Here is a 17,340-nt window from a genome sequence, read left to right as displayed (position 1 = left end):
CCTTCTATCCTGGGATAGAGTAAGGCCGCATGCAAACTGGAGCAATAGGACCTCGTATGCCACGTGTGGTTTACAACCCAACAGTTGAATTCTCCAATTTGAGTTAACAACCACCCCCTCCCTCTCTTTCCCCCCCCCCCCCCCCCCCCCCCCCCCCCCCCCCCCCCCCCCCCCCCCCCCCCCTCTCTCTGTGCCCCACCTGTATGCACACCCAATATCCCACATCCCTCCCCCCCCCCCCCTCATCCACCTGTATTCCTTCCTCTGGGCTTCACATTTAGAGCCTCTTCTTATCTCACGACCTGTGTCTTTTTATCTCTAACCTTCATTCACCCTTCGTCCCAATCAAATCCCCTCACCTGTACACACCGATCAGTTTCCTGGCTTTGTCTTGCCCCCACCTCTCTTCCCCTTCCTGCTCTCTGTCTGAAGAAGGATCCCAACCTGAAACATTGCCTATCTATGTCCTCCAGAGATGCTGCCTGACCCATTGGGTCACTCCAGTACTTTGTGTCTTTTTTTGCCATGTGATCTATATCTTGGTTATCATGTTTATTACAGGAAAAAAAGGTTGTCTCAGAATTTATATTCTGCACTGTTCTATTTTCAATGTGCTAAAATGGAATTTTACTCTTTTATTGTTAAACAGAATGAATGTTGATTTTATATTAGAGCACATTCAGATTTCTTACTACCTTGTATCCCCAGGTTAAGTATGGTCCCATTGTAAACACACCAACCATAATAAAACTTTGGCTGGGGCACATTTGAAGTATTGTTACAAGTTTTGGGTGTTGCACTACATGAAGGATGTGAGGCTTTGGAGCGGGTGCAGGAGGTTCACCGGGATGTTGCTTGGATTAAGGTATATTAGCTCCAAGGAGAAGTTGGACAAACTTCGATAGTTATCTCTGGAACATTGGAGGCTCAGTGCAATCTGATGGTTTGAGAAGCTTAGAGTAGATAGAATCTTTTGCTAGGGTGATCTTTCCCAATGGTAGAGGGCATAGCTCTAAGGTGTGAGCAGGACTTTTAAAAGAGTAATGTGGGCAAGTTTTCTTTTTAAATAGAGTGGTATTTGAGAGGCATTTTCCCAGGCAACCAGTGACCATTCAGGGAATTGAAAGATGTGGATCATATGCAGGCAGAGTGATTAGTTGAACCTGGCATCATGGGCCAAATGGCCTGTTCCTGTGCTATACTGTTCTCTGTTCTAGACATGTGATAGACAGGGCAAGACTGTAGTCTTGAAAGCAGTCATGTGATTATTAGAAATTGCGCATGAACTTGCTGTTTATATTTATATTAAAAAAATTACTCTGATTCACTTTGATTTTAAAAATGATCAAACGATAGTAAACAAGAGGAATGATTGTTATATAAAGTTTTAATTTACTCTTATTTGATGTGTTGCTTGTTGCTGAGACATGAATTGAGACATGAATTCTTAATTAACACATAATGACCTTCTCATGATGCAGTCAAATTTAATCAAGGATGCAAAACAAGTTGAGGAATTCATAAATGAATCTAAACTGTATAACATTCTCTCTTTAATCGCGGTGCTGTAACATGAACTAGATAGTGTATGATGGAATGTGCACAGTAAGATGGAAGTTGTTGCATGCATTATATGTGCATTTTTATGCTGTGTGCCATTGCCCTGACAAAATTGACATAATCGATGTTGAATTTCAGAAACTGTTATTCACTATTTCATGCATGCAAGTAAAGATAAAACTCTGTCCCTCGGATTTCTTGTCTTCCTTTTCCTCAGTCCTTAATTCTATGTCATGTCCTAGTTCACAGTGCGCTTGCTGAAGTTCTGCAGGTGCCAGGATTAAGACATGTGAAATTTGTGAGACAAATTAATTTCACTGTACCTTGGTACATGTGACAATAAAGTACCATTGAACCATTGATAATTACTTGAGCACCATTAAAAGTAAATTCACTTTTGCCATATTGCCTTGGTAGTTTTTCACTACTTGGTCAGTTGCCTTGATCCAAACTTCATTCAGCATTTGGTTGTAATCAAGGTGAACTTCCTGGGTGTTCCTGAAGGAATGCTGTACTGTTATAGGCTCAATCATTAGGAGGGGGATGTGAGGGATCCCTTGTGTCTATTTGGAATTCTCCTGGAGTTCAAGCCATTTATCTGTTTACTAATATTGGAAAAAGGTTATAAGGTAAATTCTTCTTATTGTTCATTGTAACAATGTGCTATGTGCAAATTCCTGCACTTCCCTACAATTACATTTTCAAAAGAATCATTTGCTGGTTGTTAAAGCCTTTGTAATCCTGAGGCATTGAAAAGATGCATAGAAATTAATACCTTTATTGTGTCCAGGGCAGACTCTTTGAAATGTCTTTATTTACAACTTCTACCTAATCAATCTAAGTTACCATTATTGTTTAACAAGCAGAAAGTTTGGAATAGATAGATTTGTTTTTGGAGGGGATGTGTGCAATACGTGTTTCAATAATGAGAGATGGGGGTCTTATTAACAATGAATATCATTGATCTGGATAAAATGACTGAATTAATATCAAAAGATGCAGACACAGATATAAATTGTAAGCTGAGAAGAAGATGGAACATTGGTAGCTTCTGAGACACAGCATTCTAAATATTTAGAAACACAAAACAGAGCAATGTCTCCTCATTTCAATCCTGAGTGGCTTATCCTTTCCGAATGGCTCACTCCATTGCTACATATTTTGTCCTAGATGGTCGAGCTTCGAGAAAGAGCCTCTAAGCATTAACCTTGAAAATCCCTCTCAAAATCTTACAAGTTTAATTAAAGTCGCCCTTCATTTTTCTAAATCTTGTGATTACATACAGTAATTCCATTGAGGATATTGGTGTCAACAGGAGGAAGGATATTCTTGCAATGGAAGGCTACAAAATGAATCTGGCGTATTCATTCGGCTCTACAAAGAGAAATTAAACAGATGAGGCCGAAACCCTCCATCGAAGATCAAGAAATAAGTTCATTGAAACATGTACCATTCTTATGGGACTTGAATCGATGGATGCAGGCATGATGTTTCCCTTAGTTTAGAAATTAAAGGGTCAGCCATTCAGGACGGAGATAAGAACATTTACTTTATTCCAAGTTTATCCTTCCATGGGTCAGGAGAGCAGATCAGGACACAATATTGCAGATGCAATCGCATCTGGGACTTTATAGTTAAATCAAATCATTGTGAATTGTGAACAGCTGAGTCCTTGGCACCAATCCCTGTGTCAATCCATTAGTCATAGTTGCCCTGATCCAAAAAGATCTGCTTCTGTTTCTCCTCTGTTTTCTCACCATTAACCATGCTCGTACAATACTTCCCCAATACCATATACTTGTTTTTAAAGTGATCTCTTTTGTGACGCCTGCTTGCTTCACCCTATCTCTTCTACTGTTTATAACATCAGAAAATTCCAAAAGATTTGTCAAACATGATTTTTAGTTTATACTAGACTAAGTGGGACCCGTTGGGTCCCATTCTTACACGTGAGGTTTGGTCCCCCAACGCAATATTCCAGCAGTCACCCATAGCCCCAACTGCGCAGGCGTGGCTGACGGGGTCCCAATTGTGATGCTCCTGAGCCCTCCCCTCCTCCCCTCATGCCACCCCCACTCCGCCCCTTGCCATTACCCCACCAGGCACTCCACCCCCCACCCCACATCCACTCTTAGCGGCTCTCCGGCGGCGCAGTCAATTCCCGCCCATTGGATTGCGACGGAATTACTGCGACGGCACAGCTGACAGGCACGGCAAGTGGAAAAGGTATTTATTAAAGCTTAAAATGTGAATAACTCTTATAATATAAGATCGATTTAAATGTTAAAGATGAGATTTATTCAGTTCAGTTCTTTCTTGTTGTGTCTTTTGTTGCATTCTGCAGCCGGGGGAGGGGGACAGCTTCAGGCGAGGGCAGCGTCCTGCAGCCTGGGAAGGGGCACGGCTTCAGGCGGGGTCTGTCGGGTTAATTCCCGGGATGGCGGGAACGTCATATGCTGAGAGAAAGGAGCAGCTGGGCTTGTACACTCTGGAGTTTAGAAGGATGAGGGGGCTCTCATTGAAACATATAAGATTGTTAAAGGCTTGGACACGCTAGAGGCAGGAAACATGTTCCCGATGTTGGGGGAGACCAGAGCCAGGGGCCACAGTTTAAGAATAAGGAGTAAGCCATTTAGAACGGAGATGAGGAAACACTTTTTCTCACATCTCACAGAGAGTGGTGAGTCTGTGGAATTCTCTGCCTCAGAGGGCAGTGGAGGCAGGTTCTCTGGATGCTTTCAAGAGAGAGCTAGATAGGGCTCTTAAAAATAGCAAAGTCAGGGGTTATGGGGAGAAGACAGGGGTACTGATTGGGGATGATCAGCCATGATCACATTGTATGGCGGTGCTGGCTCGAAGGGCCAAATGGCCTACTCCTGCACCTATTGTCAATATTGGGACCGATGAGGGAGCATCCTGCAGCCAGGGGAAGGGCTGAATGGACATTTCTTGGTCGTTGGGTGGCTGAATGGACTGCAGCTGGGGGGGGGGACTGCTTCAAACGGGGGGCCGGTGGGGAGCGTTCTATAGCCGTTCTATAGGGGGGAGGGGGATGGCTTCAGGGGGGGGGGGGGGGGCTGGGGGGGAACATCTTGTAGCTGGGGATGGGGACAGCGTCAGGCGGGGACTGTTCTGTATCCGAGGGAGAGGGATGGCTTCAGGCGGAGGCTGGCAGTAGCGTTCTGTAGCTGGTGGGGGGGACGGCTTTAGGCGGGGGTCTGTGGGGAGCATCCTGCTGCCGGGCAAGGGGGGCAGCTTCAGGTGGGGGTGGGAGTGTCCTGCAGCTGGGGATGGCACGGCTTCATGTAGGGGGCTGGTGGGAGCGTTCTGTAGCTGGAGATGGGGATGGCTTCAGGTGGGGGGCCGGTGGGTAGTGTGCTGCAACTGGGGAGGGGGCTAGCTTCAGGTGGGGGACTGTGGGAGTGTGGTGGGGGGGGGATGCTAAGCTGGGGAGGGGGATGACTTCAGGTGAGGAGCGTCCTGTATCCAGGAGAGGGGGATGGCTTCAGGCGAGGCATATCCGGAGCCGGTGGGGGGGGGGCGCTGCCGTGACCTGCCACTGTCTACCCCTGCAGCTGCCTAGCGCTGGCGTGGTCTACCGCACCGCGGCTCCCGGCCGAAGTCACTCACTCACCGGCTGCCTGCTGCACTCACTCACTGGCTCCTGGCTGCACTCGTTAAGTGGCTCCTGGCCGCTCTCGCTGCCCGGCTGCCTGCCGGCCGGCCGCACTTACTCAGTGGCTGCTTCCCAGCCCCACTCACTAATTTATAGGCTGCCTGCCGGCAGGCCGGCCACTCTCACTCGGCGGCTCTTGGCTCGTTGTGATGGCAGATGCAGCCCCCACTCGCTCTCCCCACTCTGCTCACTCCGCTCCTTCAGCTTTATTCTCCTTGCCGCTGGTGATTGACAGTGGGTGCCAGAAGGGGCGTTTTTTACGATATTTAAACCTTCATAACTTTTGTAATATTTCACTGATCGGAACAAAACCTGGTGCACATGCAGTACAGGAGAATGACGAGTAGGGTGGTGAAAAATCGTAGCGCTATTGCGTACCGTTTTTGAGCAAATTTTAAAACAACGCAAACCGGAAGAGGACAAGATGAGAGTTTTAGTTATGGACTAATAGAGAGATAGATGATAGATACTTCTGATGTTAAGCTAACTTGTCTATAGTTTGCAGTTTTATCTTTCCCTCCTTTCTTAAATGATTGAGTTATACTTCAGACTTATCAGTTTTTTTCCTACCATGTAACTAATATGGCTCCCTTCATTTGGAAGAGGGTCACTGATCTTTATTTAAAAAGTTAAGTAAAACTGTGCAGGGGGATGGGGTAATTGTTTGTAATTTATTTCATATAACCATATAACAATTACAGCACGGAAACAGGCCATCTCGGCCCTACAAGTCCGTGCCGAACAACTTTTTTCCCTTAGTCCCACCTGCCTGCACTCGTACCATAACCCTCCATTCCCTACTCATCCATATGCCTATCCAATTTATTTTTAAATGATACCAACGAACCTGCCTCCACCACTTCCACTGGAAGCTCATTCCACACCGCTACCACTCTCTGAGTAAAGAAGTTCCCCCTCATGTTACCCCTAAACTTCTGTCCCTTAATTCTGAAGTCATGTCCTCTTGTTTGAATCTTCCCTATTCTAAAAGGGAAAAGCTGATCCACATCAACTCTGTCTATCCCTCTCATCATTTTAAAGACCTCTATCAAGTCCCCCCTTAACCTTCTGCGCTCCAGAGAATAAAGACCTAACTTATTCAACCTTTCTCTGTAACTTAGTTGTTGAAACCCAGGCAACATTCTAGTAAATCTCCTCTGTACTCTCTCTATTTTGTTGACATCCTTCCTACAATTGGGCGACCAAAATTGTGCACCATACTCCAGATTTGGTCTCACCAATGCCTTGTACAATTTTAACATTACATCCCAGCTTCTATACTCAATGCTCTGATTTATAAAGGCGAGCATACCAAAAGCTTTCTTTACCACCCTATCTGTATGAAATTCCACCTTCAAGGAATTATGCACAGTTATTCCCAGATCCCTCTGTTCAACTGTATTCCTCAATTCCCTACCATTTACCATGTACGTCCTATTTTGATTTGTCCTGCCAAGGTGTAGCACCTCGCATTTATCAGCATTAAACTCCATCTGCCATCTTTCAGCCCATTCTTCCAAATGGCCTAAATCACTCTGTAGACTTTGGAAATCATCTTCATTATCCACAACACCCCCTATCTTGGTATAATCTGCATACTTACTAATCCAATTTACCACACCTTCATCCAGATCATTGATGTACATGGCAAACAACAAAGGACCCAACACCGATCCCTGAGGCACCCCACTAGTCACCTGCCTCCAACCCGACAAACAACCATCCACCATTACCCTCTGGCTTCTCCCATTCAGCCACTGTTGAATCCATCTTGCTACTCCTGCATTTATACCCAACAGTTTAACCTTCTTAACCAACCTTCCATGAAGAACCTTGTCAAAGGCCTTACTAAAGTCCATATAGACAACATCCACTGCTTTACCCTCGTCAATTTCCCTAGTAACCTCTTCATAAAATTCAAGAAGATTAGTCAAACATGACCTTCCAGGCACAAATCCATGCTGACTGTTCCTAATCAGACCCTGTTTATCCAGATGCTTATATATTTTATCTCTAAGTATCTTTTCCATTAATTTTCCCACCACTGAAGTCAAACTAACAGACCTATAATTGCTAGGTTTACTCTTAGAACCCTTTTTAAACAATGGAACAACATGCGCAGTACACCAATCCTCAGGGCCTATTCCCGTTTCTAATGACATTTGAAATATTTCTGTCATAGCCCCTGCTATTTCTACACTAACTTCCCTCAATGTCCTAGGGAATATCCTGTCAGGACCTGGAGACTTATCCACTTTTATATTTTTCAAAAGTGTCAGTACTTCTTTTACTTTGAAACTCATAGTATTCATAGCTACTCTACTAGTTTCCCTTACCCCACATAATTCAATATCCTTCTCCTTGGTGAATACCGAAGAAAATAAATTGTTCAATATCTCCCCCATCTCTTTTGGCTCTGTAGATAGCTGTCCACTCTGTCTCTCCAATGGACCAATTTTATCCCTCGTTATCCTTTTGCTATTAATATAGCTGTAGAAACCCTTTGGATTTACTTTCACCTTACTTGCCAAAGCAACCTCATGTCTTCTTTTAGCTTTTCTAATTTCTTTCTTAAGATTCTTTTTACATTCCTTATACTCCTCAAGCACCTCATTTACTTCATGCTGCCTATAATTATTGTAGATCTCCCTCTTTTTCCGAACAAGATGTCCAATTTCCCTTGAAAACCAGGGCTCTTTCCAATTTTTACTGTTTCCTTTCAACCGAACAGAAACATAAAGATTCTGTACTCTTAAAATTTCTCCTTTAAATGTCCTCCATTTCTCTTCTACATCCTTCCCATAAAACAAAATTTCCCAGTTCACTCCTTTTAAATCATTTCACATCTCATCAAAGTTAGCCTTTCTCCAATCAAAAATCTCCAATCAAAAATCTCAACCCTAGGTCCAGTTCTGACCCTCTCCATATAATAAATGTATTTTTTTTTTTGTTGCAAAAGGTAATTCTGTCTCCAGGATTGGTAGGGGCATTGTTAAGATGCAGGATACTTGATTATGATTTTGGCCATGATGATTTCTTGAGCTTTGTTTGCATACCCATTTAATAGATTTCGACAATTGCCTGGTATCCAATGTCAGGCTATCCAGTCTGTATTACTCTCAATTTCTTTCTCAGAATACATGGTTTTGTGAAGATAATTTCTAATTAAACCATGATTTCCACAGCCACCACTGCAAGAGCCTAGCAGAAATGGAAGAACTTAATGGGCCAGGCAGCATCTCTGAAGGGCAATAGACACATTTTGCCCAGTCTGAAGAAAAATTGGGATCGAAATGTCATTGTCCATTTTACTCCACATATGCTACCTGGCCCAGTGAGTTCTACCAGCAGGTTCTTTTTTTTTAATCAATATTGCAGTATCTGCAGCCTCTCGCATCTCCACTACAAAAGTCTAGGTTTTAGGCCATCTAGCCCAGCTCCTCATACAGCATGGAAACAGGCCCTTTGCCCTAACATTCCCCCATGTCAACAAAGATGCCCCATCTACACAACTGTGTGCATTTGCCCTAATCCCGCCAAACCTTACATATCCATGTACTTGTCCAAATGTCTTTTAAGTGTTGTTGTAGTGTCTGCACTGTACCGTCAGATCAGCTGTCTAACAATGATTCCACTGAGACAGCACCAAATGTGTCTTCTACATGACAACTGGTCTCTGCTCATGAAATGACATTCCCTTTGTGTCTCCATTCCTTCCTCAGCATTGCCCCACCATGATCATATTAAATAGTTTAGATTAGTTTCTTATTATATTCACGTGTTTCAAGATACAGTGAAAAGGTTTGGTTTGCTTGCTTTCCAGTTTTTTTAAAAAAGCCGAAAAAAACCGTGAATACAATCAAACCGTCTGCAGTGCACAGATAAAAGATAAAGATTGCAACATTTAGGGCGAAGATATACTGTATCATTGAAGTCCAATGCAGTCCGATTAAAGAAAGCTCAAAACTCTCCTATGAGGTAGATGGGAAGTCAGGATCGGACTGGTCAGATGCGGTAGGGTTGAGGAAGGACCCTGGTGATCAATTCATGATATTTTCTTGTGCTCTTGTGCTCTATCTGCAATTTGAAGCTTACTAGAATGTTTACTGTCCCACTCCTCATAAAGGATCATCAACCTGAAACGTTAATTGGGTTTTGTTCTCTATCGATGCTGCTACTGAGTATACTCAACATTTTCAGTTTTATGGAAAATAACCTGTAGATCCTGCAAACATGAAGGCTCAAAGATCTTAAATGATTCCCTTTCCACAGGTGTTCTGATCTGTTTGCAGTATTTTCTGCTTTCATTCCGTTATAGATTTCATTTGATTGTTATTATACATTGGTTGGACATGATTAATTTTAGAATCAACCACAAATCTTATGCCTCTCAGCTTCCTGTTTGGCTAGTGAAAGACTATTTGTAAAGTATGTATAGCATCTATCCTTTTTAGGTACCATATTTTTCTGAATTATCTCTCATCTGTCTGTATAATTTGGGAGAAAGAAGTGATTTGAAATTCTATGGTTGGTTATATACAAAATAATACATTATTTTGTTTTTTATGTTGCCTAGGCAATTGCAAATTAAAAATGAAGTTCAACGTAAGAATATGACTGGTGAGTGGTTCTATAAAGCCAAGGCAAAGAGGCACAGAGATACACTACATGGAGCTGAGCTAATCCAAGCATCAATGCGGAAGAAGAAACCCATGACTATATGTAGGTTTTCTTGATTATCTATACCAACTTCACATTCATTGACCCATGACAAACCTGATGTAAAATAAATTTTCACAAAGAAAGATAATTTCAATGTTACAATGTTAGTACTCACAGGTGAATGAAGAATTTTACATTCCAATGTTTTTATTGCCAGTTTCAGGTTAATGTAATTACCTCAATACCTAGTAATATGAATTATGAAACATTCTGCTTAACAAATATTTTGAGTAAATCTAATTACTTGTTCATGGTAACATTTTCCCCTGAATTAGAACATTGTTTCTGCACTTTTTTGTGATTTGTATCAATGCAACAATAAATGAATAATTAATATCAGCTAGACATTTCTTGGAATGTGCAGTCCAGTGTAAGATCATTTATTAAATCCATTTTATATGGTTATATGTCAAATGTTTTGTGCTAACTTTATATAATTAATCCTAGTCCATTCCTGTCAATGATAAAGAAGCCAAAGTTGAATGTGTTCTGTCTAATAAATAATAACATTATTAGACGGAACAAGTTCAACTTTGACTTCATATAAAGTGACTTTCTATGTTTAGAGGTTGTGTGCTTTATACTATTCAATCCTCTGCTTCGTCATGCCTTGTATAATAGCAATTGTGGATTTAAAAAAATGTTTATATCTCCCAGAATGTCAGATGGCCTACAAAAAGAGAATGGGGTTATTTGGAACAAAAGTAAATCTAGTTTAATGAATGAGAAAATTTAGTGGTCATCTCAGTTTCTTTCATCAGTGGGGAGAGAAAAAAACAAGTTAACGGTTCAAGTTACAGAAAAGTCACCAACTTGAATTATTTAATTATTGTTTCTGTCTGCTGACACTTCTTGCTAAGTATTAGCAGCATTTTCAGTTTTTATTCTACATTTTCAGCATCTGCCATTTAAATTTTTTTTGTTATATTTCATTGTGCATTATCTTCTTTCACAGATGATCGTCTCCAGTCTATGGAGTTGAAGGAGAAATCCAACAGCTTTTTGAAAAATGCGGGGAACAGTATTTTTATACCACCGGAGCTTACTTTCTTCCTACAAGCACCAAAGGTGGAAGAACCTCGAGCTAGGTATTGTCTAAGATTCAATCTGCTTTGTGTAGAGCTGGTAAAACTGCACAGATGGAAAGATGCAAATGTTATTCTTGTGTTTTAAAATATTATATTAAAAGAGGACATGTTGGGCGTGTGCAGCCGACCCCCAAAATAGTCAACGGGAATTTAAAGAGCAGAATCGGTTTCTGAGGTAAAGGACACTTCAGAAAACTGTGAGAGGTGGAGGGATATGTTTGCCAGGAGCAACATGCTGGAGTTGTTCCAAATGACAGGTTGTATGTGGAGGATTATTGTGATGGTATGAGAAGGATGGGATCAGATTTGAGTACAATATAATGGACATTGTCCAGGCTCTGTTCTGACAAAGGGAAATCCTGTTGAGGATAAGACATACTTTAAAAATGGTGCAGAGAGTAGCATTCTCGGAACAGGTATGATGGAGAGGAATAGTATGACGTCCTTGCGTAAAGACCCATCTTTTTGTTTCTTTAATAATGCCTTTATCTCGCAGTTTTACCTTGCAGCACCATCTCTTCATGCATATTAATCTACTAATTACTCTTGTCTTTCATCCTGGTTATTCCAACTCATCCACACTCGCGTCTACAAGGTACAAGGTACAGAAGCTTCAAAGTGCACACCGCCAGACTCGGGAACAGCTTCTTCCCCTCCGATATCATGCTTGCATAAGCTAGGGTACTTGTTCAATTCACCTCTACCCCACTGAAGACATTGGACTTGTCTAAGGAACTGATGCATTACAATGCTGAGAACTTAGCATTTATATCAAGAGGACTGGAATACAAAAACAGAGATGTGATGCTGAGGCTTTATAAGGTGCTGGTCAGGCCGCATTTGGAGAACTGTGAGCAAACGTGGGCCCCATACCTGAGCAAGGATGTGCTGGCTCAGAAGAGAGTCCAGAGGAGATTTACAAGAATGATTCCAGGAATGAGTGGTATGAATATTGATTTCTCTTACCTCAAGTAACCCTGGCATTCCCTCTCTCTCTATCCCTCCCTACCCAAGATGCGCCTGCTTCTTGTTTTCACCCAACAAACAGCTAACAATGGCCTGTTTCCTATATCATCATCACTTTTTTGCATCTTTCATTCATTGTTCTTTATCGCGTTACATCATTGTCTATATCTTTCGTTTCCCGCGACTTTCAGTCAGAAGAAGGGTCTTGACCTGAAACAACACCCATTCCTTCTCTCCAGAGATGCTGCCTGTCCCGCTGAGACATACCAGTTTTTTGTGTTTATCTTCTGTTTAAACCAGCATCTGCAGTTCCTTCCTACACATGGTTGCATATGATGAGCGTTTGACAGCACTGAGCCTGTATTCGTTGGAGTTTAGAAGGTTGAGGGGGGACCTCATTGAAATTTACAGAATAATGAAAGGCATAGATAGAGTGGATGTGGAAGGGATGTTTCCACTGGAGAGTCCAGGGCCTGAGGTCATAGCCTCAGAATAAAAGGGCACTCTTGGTGAGGAGGAACTTCTTTGGTCAGAGGGTAGTTAATCTGTGGAACTCATTGCCACAGAATGCTGTGGAGACCAAGTCAGTGGATATTTTTAAGGCAGAGATAGACAAATTCTTGATTCGAACAGGTGTAAAGGGTTATGGGGAGAAGGCAGGAAATTGGGATTTGGAGGCAGAGATCAGCCATGATTGAATGGTGGAGTAGACTCGATGGGCTGAATGGCCTGATTCTACTATTATAATTTGTGAACTTGTGAACTATATTTTGAACTTTATCTTCCCTCTATTATACTTGAGTTTGAACGGATTGTATTTACGTGTGATATATCTGATCTGGCCAGACCTCTCTCCTGCATGCTTTTGCCCTCTTGATTTCCTTCTTAAATATGGTCCCGTCTCCGAAACTACTCCAGGGATGCAGTCCTCCTGGGATACATTTGATCCTAACTGCCTCGATCTGGCCCATGCTGACCTTGTTCCTGACCTGAATTTCTCTTGTCATCCAGGTTTCCTTACTTCCACCTGCCTTGCTCTTCACTCTAACAGGACCATGGATGCCATTACACTTTTTAAAGCATCCCACTTGCCTTTGCCCACAGACAATCAACTCCAATCAACTTGAGCCAGTTCCTGTCTAACACCATCAAAGTTGGTCTTGCCTCAATTCAGAATTCCGTAACTATTTTAAAGTTAAGAGAACTGTGGTCGCTAGATCCAAAAGGCTCGCCCACTGACACTTCAGTCACTTGTCCGCCTAATTACCTAAAATTAGATCAAGCTTTGCCCTTTCCCTTGTAGTGAATGGGGTAGAATTTGTTTATTGAACACATTTCATGTGGTTCTTTGCATTAAAATTCAGTACTTAGCAGAAAAATAGAAATTCCCCCCCAAAAGTTGGAGTAAAATTCTGCAAATCCAAACAGAGGTAATGGATATTGTACTGCAGTTACACAAGCATGTGCTTCAAACTAATTATTTTCCACTTTAGCAGTTTAAAGGAATGAACAAAGGAAAATTAAACATTGTGATGTATGCATGGTATCAAATATTATTTGGTGTCCATGGCCCTTATTAGTTGCTACAAAACTGTAAAATGTCATACCTGGTATGTCATGTAATGTTTGTTAGTTGTGGTATATAATTGGTAAGAAGTTACTTATTGACTATAAACCAATTAGATTTTAACTAAGTTTATCATCTTCTACGGCTGTTTGTTAAGCTATTCATGGTTTTGTGGCTAAGTCACAATGCACCATTGTACCAAAATGGTAAGTAACTGGTTAGTGTATAAAATAAATCAAACTTATTCTCCAGTATAGAGTAGTTGCATTTCTCTTTTATTACGGAAATTCCAGATAAAGGGCCTGTCCCACTTTCACGACCTAATTCACGACCTTTTTTACTCGTGGACATTTTTCATCATGTTGAAAAAACGCCCCGACCTACTTGATGCCACGAGTACCTACGACTATTATCACGACCTACCTATGACCTACCTACGACCTACCTACAACCTCCTACGACCATGTGACGACCATGCTGCGAGTACGAGTCGAGGGCAAACTCGGCAGAGGTCGTGAATTAGGTCGTGAAAGTGGGACAGGCCCTTAAGGCTGTATATGTTGCTATTATTCATTAAACTATAAACTACCACATGATCTATACACATTCCTGAAGCATGGTTACATGGACATGGTATTGGAGAGCAGGAAGTGTCAACAAAACTGTATGTGAGCATAAGTAAACAGCTCTGGGAGGAAAGAAATGGAAAATGAAGGTTTACTGAGCTGAACAAGATGACTAATTTGAAAGGAATGTTATCAATTCAATTGTATTACTTTTAATGTAAAGTTCAGTTTTATGGGGAGCTTTTAGAACATGTTTTTTCTTTTTTTAGTACAACGCTACGAAAAGAAAACAGAGCTCATCCACAACACCAGCAGATGCCAAGGAAGACCAATTCATCGCCAGCAAAGGTATTTTTCAGAATGACTCAGACTATTATTTCAAATGTAGTGCACATGAATGGCAGATAATGTATTAAAAAGAATTTGACATGTAATTTGATCATTGAGCTCCTGGCAACAGTGGCATGGTGTGATACATAATGGCCATGTGAATATAGTCATAGAGTTAGACAACCTGGAACCAGCCCCTTTGGCCCAATCATCCATGCCAACCAAGGTGCTAAGCTAGTCTAAGCTAACCAACCATGCTAGTCCCATTTGCCCCCGTTTGGCCTATCCGAACTGTGAATATTGTGCAAATAATATTTGAAAAGCAGAATTATTAGATTTTTTGACATAATCACTAGGCTGTCATGAATATTGTAAAGATAGCATAAAACCATGGTAGTGGTAATCATTAAAATGAATGTAATACAGAATTAATTATGGGTGCGTATTAACTTTAGGACAAATAAGGATAAAAATTATTATTTTTTTTAATCATTCAAATTTTCGGGAGTTTACAAAAAATAATGCTTGTATTCTAATTGGTGGGATACAACATATCTCTGATACACAGAGAATGGCCTGACTTAATTTTGAAAGACAAGTATTCAGCGTAGAATATTATCGTTGTTTGGTAGGGAATTTGAATACAAAAGTAAAATTTTGCTTCATATAGAAAAGGGTGTTGGTGAGACCAATCTGAAGTACAGTACACAGTATTAGTCTCCTTAGGGAAGAACATGAATGTTTTGGAAAAAAGTTCAGAGATGTTTTATTAGACTGACATAAAATGGGTAGGTTGGCTTTTGTGGAAAGATTGGACCAACTTGACTTGCTTCTGCATGGGCTCAGAAGAGTAAAACGTGATTTAATTGAAACACATAAGATACTGTGGGGGTCTTGACATTGTGGATGTGGATAAGATGTTTCCTTTTGTTGGAGAATTAAAACCTAATGCTCATTTTTAAATCGATAAAAGTCCACTTAATGTAAAGATGACATGAATTTGGCTCTGTTAGAATTATCTTCCTCATTGGACAGTGGAATAGATTATTTGAATATTTAAAACTGAGGCAAATTTGTTCTAATCAAGCAGACGAAAGGTTACCGTGGGAGACAGGAATGTAGAGTCGATACTAGAATCAGGGCAGTCGTGATTTCATTAATTGGACAAGCATTTGTATAGATTTACTGAAATGTAAAAGTTCAGTCCTGGTGGACCTGCAGAGGAGTAGGAGAGGAATTTTTAATATGTCATCGAGGCTTCCCTATATGGTTATGAATTCTCTGTTCTGCACTGGTCCATATAACTGCAGTATTGACTTGTGGGAAGCCAGCAATGCAAGAAAGTGTCAGTGTTTGAGATTCCATCATTTTCTCACTGAAATCAAAGATAACCTCCTTGCAAAACAGTCTGGTCTGGTCTGATTTAGCAAATTGGGAGGCTTGGCAGAGATTTGCTGTTGCTACTTGAGAAGATAGTGAGAATGTTGAAAGCCAACAGGACTTTGACTTCCATGGGGAGAGCAGGCTAGACATGGCTAAAGGTCATCCTGATGAATCTTACATATCTTAGTGATGACAGCCTTGGAAAATGAAGCTGAGAAAACATAATTGGTTTGACAGGGCTGGTTAGGACATGTCGTGCAACATGGAAGGTGGAAACATGGAAACATAGCAACATGGAAACAGTCCATTCAGCTTAACTTGCCTATGCTGACCAATTATCTGTGATAATCCAATCTTGCAGAATTTAATCTATAGCCTTGTATGTCCAGGAAATTAAAGTGCTTATCTCTGCTTTTTAAATATTGAGGGCAACTTTGCTTCCATCACTCTCTCAGGCAGTGTACTCTATGTATTTGTTGTATTCTGGGTGGATAAAGTTCCCTCAGATCCTCTCTAAATCTCTTAACCCTCACCATAAATCTATGTCCTTTACTTTTATCTACCTCAGATATGGGAAATGTTTCCTGCATTCTATACCCCTTATAGTCTTGTACATCAATTATGTCCCCTCGTAACCTCAAGCGCAAGAAAAAATTGACCTAGATTCTCCTGTGTCCCCACATTACTGAAACGCTTAGTTCCATGCATGATTACGAATAATCTTCTCTGCACACTCTTCAGTGCTGAAAACTCTCTGGGAGTAGGCTGTTTGTGGATGAGCATGTGATTGCCTCTTTCCTGGAAGTAACCAGCTTGCCACAAGTGACTACCCATGTCGACAATGAAGCCTCTGGTTTGAAGTGCTGCCAGATGTGAATCTCTTGAAGAATGTGGAATGGTGGAGAAAACGCTCCATGGGCTGTGAAAGCTGCCTGAATATCTGATGTTCCATTTTGAAGCTGGCCGTTAATGTTTCCCAATATTAACAAAATGACCCTATGTGACAAAGTGACAAAGGCAACAAGCTAACTAGTATTTCAGATCCCATTGAGATGCAGTTATTGTGGTACAGGCAAAAATATGTGCGACTTGAAAATGTCCTGATATCAGAGAAATGTGGAGCGCGCACAGACGTGCGATTGGATGGTTTAGCTTTGACATGTTTGTAAGTGAGATCCATTAAGATAAAACACCGTTTAAAAAAAATAATTGACACCTAAAATACGGCCATCGTGTCGTCTATTTTTCAGAAATTGGTTTGTTTTCCTGAAGCACAGAGAAAACTGCTAGAATTCTGAAATAATGAATGTTGCTTATCCATGATGGGCTGATTGAAACCTAAAAGAGTATATTCTGAAGATGGGTCTCAACCCGAAATGTCACCATTTCCTTCTCTCCAGAGATGCTGCCTGTCCCGCTGAGTATTTTGTGCCTATCTTTGGTTTAAACCAGCATCTGCAGTTCGTTTCACCTTTGTTTCAC

At 41.3% G+C, this 17,340-nt stretch overlaps 1 protein-coding gene across 10 annotated transcripts in view; it reads left to right on the top strand.

Moving 5' to 3' along the window:
• The window catches only part of LOC129698230 (synaptotagmin-like protein 2), a 124,996-nt gene that overhangs the window by 39,262 nt on the left and 68,394 nt on the right, over window positions 1-17,340 (top strand). For all 10 annotated transcript variants that reach the window (XM_055637210.1, XM_055637208.1, XM_055637209.1 and 7 more), the window contains exons 4-6: window positions 9,813-9,958; window positions 10,914-11,046; window positions 14,415-14,493. In XM_055637210.1, coding sequence (XP_055493185.1) covers window positions 9,813-9,958; window positions 10,914-11,046; window positions 14,415-14,493 — 358 coding nt within the window. The remainder of the gene's footprint in view (window positions 1-9,812; window positions 9,959-10,913; window positions 11,047-14,414; window positions 14,494-17,340) is intronic.

The sequence above is a fragment of the Leucoraja erinacea genome, chromosome 6 (assembly GCF_028641065.1).
Source record: "Leucoraja erinacea ecotype New England chromosome 6, Leri_hhj_1, whole genome shotgun sequence".
NCBI lineage: Eukaryota > Metazoa > Chordata > Chondrichthyes > Rajiformes > Rajidae > Leucoraja > Leucoraja erinaceus.
This window is presented reverse-complemented; position numbering and strand designations above follow the sequence as displayed.